Below are 10,799 nucleotides of genomic sequence, written 5' to 3' on the forward strand. Positions count from 1 at the left end.
AGAATTATGGCGGCATGAGGCCTCCTCCCAACTCCATGGGTGGTCCCATGCCAGGAATGAACATGTAAGTTAAAACATCCCATGAACCACTGTAATGTAACATCAACACGTCCAACTTTAAAAGTTGCCAACTTTTCACATTATTTTCATCTTCTCATCTATTTCCCCCCTTTTCCGTTACTCTTCAATCAATCCATCTGTCTTTTCCCTCAGGGGTCCCGGAGGAAGAGGTCCTTGGCCAGGACCTAATGCTAATTCTGTGAGTCAGAAACCCTTACACATGATATTGAAAATTAATCAGTTCTGTTGTTGCACAAATAATGGCAAAGAGTCTTTCTGTCAGTTTAGTAAAGTGGTCCTTGTGATCATTGTTCATCTTCTCCAGGGCTTTTTTCCTTGAAGGACTATTAAGAGGGTATTAACTTGACAAAAGTATCCAGTTTTTCAGGACAATTCATGTCCTAAAAAACTGACAATCCTTCCTGACAGTTGTGACAGTGTATATGCTTCACAAAAGTAGTATTTATTTAAAGACTGTTGTACTGGACTTTATTAGATTGTAAAATGTTCCCTTTATTTTCTGCACACTGTATAGATTCACATTTTGTATCCTCTCACCCTGAGATCTGATTATCTGTTTTCTCTTTCCCCCTGCAGATAGCTTACTCCTCCTCATCTCCAGGAAACTATGTGGTGAGTTAAATAAAAGCAGTAGCGATCATTTTATTATTCTGATGGAGACTTATTCATGTTGTGATTATTGTCATTTAAATTTCTTTCTTTGATTGTTTTTCCTAGGGTCCCCCTGGCGGAGGAGGTCCACCTGGAACTCCCATCATGCCAAGCCCAGGTGGTGCGTCACCTAACTATGTCCCCCCCCCCAACACTTGTCCTAGAAACTTATGTCTCTCTCATTTTCCCTAACTAAACAAGTGTGTCTGCTCCAACCAATTACTATCAGCTAGAATGTTTTCATTTTCCACTTTCCACATCCATTTGATGTTATCTCCATCTCTTGTCTCTAATATGATGTACTGTAACTAAAGTCTTCTTATTTTCTTAGATTCAACTAACTCCAGTGAAAACATCTACACAATGATGAATCCTATAGGACCAGGAGGCAACAGACCCAATGTGAGTTTCACGAGAATGAAGTTCATACAGTTACAGTATTTAACAGAAGCACCATAATGTTACTGTAGATTTTTAAATTCCCAGGCCTATGACAGTTTCAGACACTGGCGATTGATTATGGGTTAAAATAATGGTGTAATCATTAAAATTACACCACCGTATCTGCAATGTTTAATCCAGATTGAGTCTGTAACCACATCACTGGGCACCAGTACAATTCAGCAGTAGAGAAACCTAACAGTGCCACACAGTACCAACTACAAACGATCCAGGAAGAATAAATGAAATAATCTCTCAGCTGAAACGGTCATGATTAAATCAAAGAGGTCAAACATGTAAAGTAATTTTACAGTCATTTACATCTTTATTCTGCTTTTGCTAGTTCCCTTTGGGACCTGGGCCTGACGGGCCAATGGCAGCTATGGGAGCCATGGAGCCACACCACATGAATGGATCACTAGGTTGGTTTAAACATAGTGCAGCTCAACAAATCACTGAAGAAATTTAGCTCATGTGTAAAGTACAACCACCAGCAAATTAAGTTTATTTTAACAAAACAACTAAACCATTTCATTCTCTTTACGTTCTCAGGATCGGGGGATATGGATGGGTTGCCAAAGGTGAATAAAGTCACTTTTTCTCAACACTTAAACCATAAACCAACCATAGAGTTGTTAGTTCCTGTACTGTAATGACGTTTATAAAGGTTTCAACAGTATTTTACCGTCTCTCCCTCCAGAACTCTCCCAATAACATGGGGGGTATGAACAACCCACCTGGAACGCCGCGAGATGATGGCGAAATGGGCGGGAACTTCTTGAACCCATTCCAAAGCGAAAGTGTAAGTAGAGTGAGTGAAAGGCATCTCACAACCCTTAACAGTTATCCTTGATGTCCTGACATAAATAAAGTGGAAGAATGCAAGCAGAGGTTTCACCTGACTTTTAAAGATGAGTTATTTTCTGGTACATTTTGTGGTCTCAAATTCATCATTAATGTTTGGAAAACTTTCCTAAACTCAAGCAAGGGAATGAAAAAAAGTAGACCTAATCCAAAGCCAGGCAGATTCTGTTGAAGCAGCATTTAACAAGCAACCTCAGTATAATACTTGTCATTTATTTCATACACTTCCTGTCCTGCATTAAATCACATGACTGATACATGTTCAGAGTTGATATTGAGAAGTACATTCTGGCAGACAAAGATAAAATTGAATTTCTATTACACGCAACCAAGAAAGGCAGCTAGTTGTAAACTCAGTGTGTATTACCCTAGTTATTAATACTGCTATTGGTGCATGGCTATAAATATTTGAAGTGCGAAACTTATTATGTTAGAAAATAGTATTGAAAACGAGGCCTGTTAGATGTTCTGCTTGCATTGTAACCACTTACTAATCACTTAGTAATTCATTTTAAACCCTCTGTATCAGTGATGTGATCATAGTTGACTTACCTAAAGATAAATATTTTGTTTTTAAATTTTAAACACTGATGTGAAAATGTCAGTTTAGTTTTGTCGGCAGCACCGCAGGTGGAAGGAGCACTGTTCCTTGCATTGAGTAATATTGTGATAGTATCTTGCCCTCAGCCTGCAACAACAGTATGTGCAAAGCACTTCTGTAAATTTGCATTTGTCTATAAAAATAAAGTACGGAGCTTTTATACCAAGCCCTAAACATGACTGAAGTATTGCTATATTGATTACCTAAGCTAGGTGTATTAGATCCTGGCTGGAAGCTAAAGTCTGCGCATCCTCTAGCTGAGGCTGAGTTTGAGCACCCTCTGGTGTTTAAATGTTGTTAGTGACATATCCACTCATCTGTTCCCTCCTCCCCCTTCCCTCTCTCTCTCTTTTCAGTATTCACCCAACATGACGATGAGTGTGTGATTTCATTTTTTTCCCTTTTTTTGTATTTTTGTTTTTGTTTTTTTTTCTCCCCATATTTTGTACCCCATGATTTCTTTTTTTCTTCGATTCAATCCTAACTTCACCTTGAACTGGACACACCCTCTGCCTGACACCCCTCCCTCCCCAATGGGATCCGCTGTCTCCCCCTTCTACCCCTTCTCAATTGGGACCTCTACGGCCACACAGCCTTCCGGGACAGCCCTTGAGCACGCTGGGACTCATATTAAGACGGGCCCTCCTGGAGCATGCAAGATGGCCGCCAGTCTAAATAGGAAGCAGTCACAGAGCAACAGGAAGACCCTCCTCTCTGACTCCGGCTCTGGCCTCCCCGGCTTCCTGTCGGGGTCTAGACAATGAGCGAGGAAAGGAGGACAAATGGAGAGAGAGGGAGAGAGGAGACTGGTTAACACAGCCCTCCCTTGAAAACACTGTTTGGTCTCTTTGCAGCTGCCTGGAAGCTTCTCAGCCACAACTTTGGACTGTTTTTTTTTTGTTTTTTTTTATTTTTTTTTTTATTTTAAAGGTCAGTTTTTGTTGCTGTTCCCGATAGATTCAGTAGAGTCATCTGAAACAGCCCCTTTGCCCCCAATATTGTTCTCTCTATGTGTACATTTTTAACAGAGGTGTTGTGATGATCAGTGAACATTTTTTCCATTTATTTTTGTGTATGTATTGTATCATTTCTATTTTTATTATTGTATTATTGTTATTAATGATATTGGTATGATCATTTTAAGATTAGGTTCTAATTTCTGTTGTTTCTAAGGGCACATTATTATGATGAAGACGGTGTATGTGCACACGAATCAGAAATAATTTGATGTGTAACATGTGGTTCTATGGGAGCACACTGCCCCTGCACGTATGATTTTATCCGTCATGGTACTCCTTGGCCCCTTTATCTTCCTCAGAGGCCTGCAAATTCCTTTAAAAGATCTAAATTTCTAACTTTTGCTCAATAACTTACATCAGAAAGGAATGGGCTGCTGTTTTAGTAGCCTACACACAGTTAAATGCACAGCTCTATTTATTTATGTACTTTTAATTTGTCTTGTGAATCATTGTTACTTTTATTTTTTTTTAAGAGTGTTACCTTGGTTATTTTGTTAACTGCAGGACTAGTAGCAGCTGTGTAATATACAGATCCCCGCAGCAACATGTCTTTGTCTGTGTCTGACATTGTTCGATCCATCTATCCATGCCCTAGAGGTGCTGAAGTGTCGACTGTTTTGACCCCACTCATGCTGCTTCTCGCTAATGCTGCCCAGTTAGGTCACCTTTCACTCCAACGTGTACGTAGGCTGCATTCATAGTCTTTCTACTGACCTGTAGTCAACACTTGGATTGTGTTGTTTTTTTGGTTTTTTTTTTTGTTCTTTTTTTGCCTCAACACACTGTGATATATGTTTGTGCTTTATGGAAACCAGTTTATCTTGCAGACATTTTGTTTTCATACATGCGGTGCTCCCTCTTTACCGTCGCTTGTGGGGAAAGGACTTGTGGTTCTCTGCTGTTCTGATCCTTGGTGTTTTTGTGTAGCCGAAAAGCAGGTCAGGAAGCAGCAAGGCGTTGCTCTGTTGACTGTTACCGAGTGACATCCCCCCTTTTCTCATCTTGAAGAAAAAGGCCTCCATCCTATCCTATTCTCGCTTTTCCAATCGGCCAGCAACAACACACTCAGTCTCTCACATCATTCCTCTGTTTTTTTAACAACTCTCCACCTTTTCATTTAATCTTTTTGTAAATACTGTAAAATGCATTTTGATATCATTGACATGTTTTGATATTTCAAATCACAATTTAACAGTTGATCAGAAACATGCTGATTCAGGCAACCGTGTGTATTTGTTCCAAGATGGTATGTCTGAACTCAGAAATAATATGAATGATGAGAAACAGAAACTGGAGCTGCTATAGACTATTATGCTATTTCACCTCATCACAGACGAAACGTAGGGCTTTACTGTGCACCAGAGCTGCAGCGTCAAGGGGTCTAACATAACGAGGGAGGATGATTTTGTAGTTGTGTGTGTGTGTATGTGTGTGTGTGTGTGTGTATGTGTGCGCGTGCGTGTGTGTGTGGAAAGCCTTTAGCTAACTCACTATCGCACATTTCTTCAAAAACTAAATTAGACATGATGGTCATACAAAATTTTCTCTCCGCTGACTCTGTTCTTGGAAAGTGTTGGTTTGAGGTGGCAAAAAGCCACAAATGGGCATATTATTTTTTATTATTATTTGTTTTTTTTCTTAGTTTTTGACAGGAAATTTGCAACATTAAAAAAAAAAAAAAAAAGAGGCCAGTTTTTAATTCACATTATTTTCATAATAAAACTTTTCCCTTCTGTGTCTGCCTCTGACACACTGCATTTCTGTACCTCTTACTCTCTTGACACAACTGAAACTCAAAGCAGGGCACACCGGCTCTCAATCCAACACACCGGGGACCAGAGTACAGACTTTACTATGAAGGATTTTTTTAAAAATCTATTTAAAATGGGGGCGGGAGACGTGGTTGGGAAGGTAAAGAGGAAAAAACTGACAGATTTGTTGCTTCAAAAAGAGAGAGAGTACAGGAACAGGCGTTTCCTCCACTGTAGTTTGAAATACTGTTGTACAAAATGCAGTCAGACTTCTCTCTATCTTTATGTCCTGTAAGTAAAGCCGTCACAACATTGATCATTTCTGTATTTCTATTGTGCTGATGTATAATACTGTAACATTCAGGGGTAGGGAGGGTTAAGAGAGGAATTTTTGGGGGTGGGATTAAAAAAACTTTTTTTTTTTTTTTTTCTTTTCTTTTTCTGGTCCTCATTTTTCCTCTTGATGACAAAGCAGTATTGAATATGAGGCAGTCAGTCCTTGGGGAATTGCTTTGTATCTCATGTTAGGGTAGTTTCAGATCCTAAATGTCTCGTGTAGTAAAATAAGAGGTTCCTTCTTCGTATGTTTCTTTATATTGTAAAGTTTCTTTAGACAACAAATGTTGCTTATTGGAAAAAAGGTGGGAAAACTGCATTGATAATAAATGTTTTTTGTTTGTTTTTCTTTTGTTTTGTTTTTTTCATCAAGTTGTCAGTCGTTTTTGCCTGTGTCCCCCTTGTTGTAGATACATATTAAAAACAAATAAAATAACTTCACTCCTTTTGCCATGAACATGCACTTCTTTCTGTGCAATTATGATTTGCCAGTTTTGCTTTTATTTTGTTCTGTAATTTTGTGATGAATTCATTCTGATCTATTCAAGTTGCACTGAATTATGACGCAGCGGCCTCCTGTTCCTCTCAATGCAGCAGGTGGCAGGAGGAGCAACAGGGAGTGGAGGAAATGGTCTTAATGATGATGTTCTAGAGAAAGAGGAGCATGGTGGAGAGGAGTAAGGCGGGTGAGGCAGAAACACCATGCTCCTGCTTTTACAGCGTGAAGCCTGGGTTGGTACCTGTAAGTGGGAGTCTGTTTTGTCAACTAATGGAGGAAGGTGAACAACAACAGAGGGGAGCGTGTTCCTGCGGAGTTGGGAGTGAGGAGGTGGGCAGGCAGGAAGCTTATCAACAGAGCTTGTCCGGGTTGTTTTGTCTGATGTTGACCCTCCAGGTGTGGCATACCTGTTGGAAATCAATCTGCTTGAGGTTGCCTGGGAAGTGCACACCTCTGAGAGGGAAAGGAGTGACTGAGAAACCCTTGGAAAGAAATCCTCATAGCAGCTGGTGTAAATCTTTCTTGTCTCTTCCATCTTGGATTGATGACAATGTTCCCTCCCTCCTCCCTCCATTTCCAAATCCTCTGTGTTGCTCTCATCCTGCTGGCTCCTATCCCTCAAACCTTCCTCATAAGCTCTGTTCAGAGAGGCCAGGCTGTGAATGGCCAGCCATGGTTCAGATAATATCCTTTGTCTGGGAGGTGGAGTGCTACACTGGCCCAGTGGACTTAGCTCACAGGAGGGATGTCTGCTGCTGTTGCTGCTGCTACTTCCTCTTTTACCTGGTGAAAGGGAAGCATATTTACAAAGTGTAAATCACAAATCAAAGGATCATGAACTCTTTTATTAAATATTGAAAGGCCTCCTCTCTTGCGCTGAGGTTACTGCCATTTTTTCCTGTTTAAGTGTTTTTGGTTTGGAGATTTTCCTTACCCATATTGAGGGTCTATGGGAATCTTATTAGTGCACATGTTTGATCATAAACCACAGTAATGAACTAAAAATAACTTGAGCTAATGGTGGTGCTAAAGGAATTGTCAGTGTGTCCCAAAGCCCAGTGGGCTTTAATGCTTTTAAGTGGTCTTATTTATTTTAGTCTGGAGAAAACATGAACCAACCTGCCAATATTTCTAACTAAAAATAAATTCATGCCATGAAATTCATGATATTCTAAAACTGCTAAAACAGCTCATATTGCCATATCTAAGGCGGATCATTACTTCATCTTTACAGCCATCCTCCTTCACAAAATCTAACTGCTACTTACTTTATCTTACAGCCTGATTAATGTGTCATTTACTGTGCAAGAAATATTACACTAGAGTTACAGGTAGCTTCGCTTCTCCCTCACAGCACATTTTCATCTGATGTCCTTACAAATGAGCACTCAGCTAATGATTTCAACCCGCAGACATTCGTTCTCATCTGCCGTGACTACACAGCTCTGCTCTACCCAGTGGAAGCACAGTGTCTACATATTCAGCCTCCTAGAGTAGCTGCTGTAGATGGTGTTGATCATGCTGAACGTCTCATGTATGTAAATGCCAAAGACAAGAAATCAGAACCACCATTAATTCTGATGATAAGGCTGATGTATTAATATGTTAAAACATCTTTTAACTTTTAAAAATGTCAGTGGGCACGCAGTAGTGTTTACTGATCAATTACGTATTTAGCGGGATTTTCCCATTGCTGCATGGGTGATGCAAACAGTATGTCATATCACTATTACTCACTTGTTCCTCTGAAATTAAAAATGTTTTCCCCTTCTGGTGAGTTTGGGGAGCCTGTCTTAAGGACAATGTCAGACGGGGACATGCAGGACACCGGCGATGTGTCAGGTGATGGAGGGACATTCAGGTAACGTCTGGTCACTGGGCCTCCATTCATACCCGTCTCCGTGGCAATTATGATGATATCATGACCTCTGGCTCTGCAGGCATCCATCAACACCTGAAACACACAATGCTGCTGAGTTACCTATACTGTGTTTTGAGAATATTTTGTACCAATTTTATATTAAACATTATACAGAATAAAGTAAGTAACTTAAAATGAGCTCCATCTCTACATGCCACAACATTAAAACACTGCTACATTTCAATGCATAAATAGCATTAATCTTTTTAATGCTACAGCAATTTAAATGTAGTAAGATTTTAACACAGCTTACAGTTTTATGTTTTTTGTTAAACAGACACGTTTTATTCATTTAGTCATTTATTATGACCTTGAGTGTTGCCTGGTGCTGTGCATTGATGGCGTACACCAAGGCTGAGGCTCCGGAGTGGTCCTCCATGCTCGGGTCGGCTCCTGCGGACAGCAGGGTGGTGGCCACCTGAGCCCCTGCTCGCTCCATACAGGCATACATCAGAGCAGTACGGCCAGCTCGGTCCTGTGCATTTGGATCTGCCTGGTTGACAACAAAAAAGAATTATGGATTCTCTGGGAAAATAGTGTGCAAACATACAGTGTTTGGATACAGTATTGATGCTTGTTTTGAATCAAAACTTGATTAGAATTACAAGGAGCCTAATTGGCCCAAGCACACACTTCATTTCACATCTTAACGGGATCAGTTCTGGCACTGTACCTCTGGCTCTTGAGTGAGATGAGAGTGAGTCTCATAATGCACAGTCCTTCAATAATCAATAATTGTTTTGCCTCTGAGTACACAGTGTTGTGTTCCACAGTGTGAAAATGTCCAGGAACAGAATGGTAGGTGGACACAATAAGAGCTGGATAAACCAAAAACCTATTTACTATGCACTACAAGTATACTGCTGTTAATAGGTAATATGTATTATGCATTACAAATACACCAAAATCAATAAACAGTGGAATGAAAGACTTGCAGAAGTTTGCAGAAGATTGCATTAACGTACATAGATTGTGAGTTGAAATGAGAAACATTAGTCACTACAGTCTGACCTTGTTCTGGAGCAAGTATGTGATGACTTTCACCATATCAGGCCCATCTGGCTCCCCTCTCAGGGCTTTACAGGCAGCCAAGAGAGCGGTCTCTCCTCTGGGATTGCGCCCATTGATCTGAGAACCACCCTCAACCAGCAGGCGAACCAGACGGAGCTTACCCGAAGCTGCTGCACTGATGAGGGGACTGCAGTCTAACAGAGGGTCCTCCATGGCCTGGAGGGTAAAGGAAAGTCAGACTATGTTTTCACTATTTCTTTATCACCACATATAATTGTTGGCAGCATTTGGCCCCTCCGCAGTTAGTTAATTTAAATTAAGAAAACACTTTTAAAGACTTCTATGACTGCTATTACAAAAACTCTTACTAAAATTTGACATGGACAAGACATGTTATATCCATGTGACAATTTGTGGATGGATACACAGCCTCAAAACACACAGTAAACATAAAACTCACCTCATTAGAACCTTTATAGTTGCTGATTTGTCCAATTCCTCTTGTTCATGAAGGAAGCCGACCTCTGGAGTGTTTTTAGGTGAATCATTGTTGTTATTCCATTATTACCTTAGCTTTGCTGGCCTGTGAGGATACGAACTTTCATCTATGGGCCCGGTCTCTGTATCTGTCTATCCTGATCTGTCCTCTCCATACCTGCTGGGTTGAGAGGAGGTTCAACTCACACTGAGCATTCAAAGTTATAAATGGTTCTGAGCTCAAAATGTCACCTGTTGCAGCCACTGCACCTCAAAGACCCAGAGACCCTTTGATATGAGTCAGCTTTGAACTGTCCTCATCTGCCTTGTGACCACCGTCTGTGTTCAAACACAAGCAGAGAGACAGATGTGACACACACAGGCACACACACACACACTTCAAATTCAAATGGACATAAACTCACATCAGCTCATTTGTGTCGGAAAATTTTGCACCACATTTGTTGTCTCTTTTGTATTTGTCTGTCTTTGTGTCTTTTGTTCTCTGCTGAGCACTGAACAAATGTTCTGTTATATAAAAAAATTTGATTTGAATGTTTTCAAAATGGCAGAGAAGGAAGAGGAGGAGGAGGAGGGACCTGTGTCTGTCTGAGATCAGACAAACACTTCATCAACCTTCAGCACTAGACATGCAATTATGTCAGACAGCAAAAATCAGATCAGAAATCAATTAGAAAATCACCAGCGAACAAGGGGCTTCCCAAACCCCACTTCAAATTACATAGATTTTGAGAAGGACGATAGTTGATCACATTAGAATTTATTTCTGGCACAAACAAAGGTATCGGAATTTAACAGTGACCATTAAAGGGTCATACCACTGTGCTGTTGTCTTTGAATCCATCCATCCTCTATAGCTAACATATTTTTTAAGTGGGACTGAAAAACGCTGTATTGTATAGTATGGATTACCCTCAGTTACTCTGCACTATGGTACTTGTGCACAATGCAAATGAGGCAGGTTGGTTGTTCTAAGTATTTTAGAGAAATTCCCACTGTTGAATTTGCATTTACATTTAGGTAGATGCTTTTATTCAAAGCGACTTACAAGGTACATTAAGTGTAAGGAGGTCTAAGGACCCTTACAGCAAAGACTGTGATGTTACCACTACACTAACCAACTGGA

General features: G+C 40.3%; 2 protein-coding genes across 4 annotated transcripts in view; one reads left to right on the forward strand and one right to left on the reverse strand.

The window, feature by feature from the left end:
* The window catches only part of zgc:110158 (LisH and SSDP domain-containing protein), a 30,653-nt gene extending 25,905 nt beyond the window's left edge, over positions 1–4,748 (forward strand). For 2 of the 3 annotated variants that reach the window (XM_026340340.1, XM_026340342.1), the window contains 9 exons: positions 3–64; positions 214–259; positions 658–693; positions 799–853; positions 1,064–1,134; positions 1,517–1,595; positions 1,726–1,754; positions 1,874–1,975; positions 2,995–4,748. In XM_026340340.1, the coding sequence (XP_026196125.1) occupies positions 3–64; positions 214–259; positions 658–693; positions 799–853; positions 1,064–1,134; positions 1,517–1,595; positions 1,726–1,754; positions 1,874–1,975; positions 2,995–3,024 (510 nt within the window). In that variant the 3' untranslated portion in view covers positions 3,025–4,748. The remainder of the gene's footprint in view (positions 1–2; positions 65–213; positions 260–657; positions 694–798; positions 854–1,063; positions 1,135–1,516; positions 1,596–1,725; positions 1,755–1,873; positions 1,976–2,994) is intronic. The other variant, XM_026340341.1, reaches the window with a different exon arrangement.
* Positions 4,749–6,244: 1,496 nt separating this feature from the next.
* On the reverse strand, positions 6,245–9,721 carry LOC113148468 (ankyrin repeat domain-containing protein 34B). The gene is given in 5 exon segments (XM_033325847.1): positions 6,245–7,026; positions 7,981–8,197; positions 8,475–8,657; positions 9,176–9,391; positions 9,636–9,721. Coding segments are annotated over 4 exon segments (1,395 nt in total). The 5' UTR covers positions 9,389–9,391; positions 9,636–9,721.
* Between the last annotated feature and the right edge of the window lie 1,078 nt (positions 9,722–10,799).

This window comes from Anabas testudineus, chromosome 22 (assembly GCF_900324465.2).
Source record: "Anabas testudineus chromosome 22, fAnaTes1.2, whole genome shotgun sequence".
Lineage (NCBI taxonomy): Eukaryota > Metazoa > Chordata > Actinopteri > Anabantiformes > Anabantidae > Anabas > Anabas testudineus.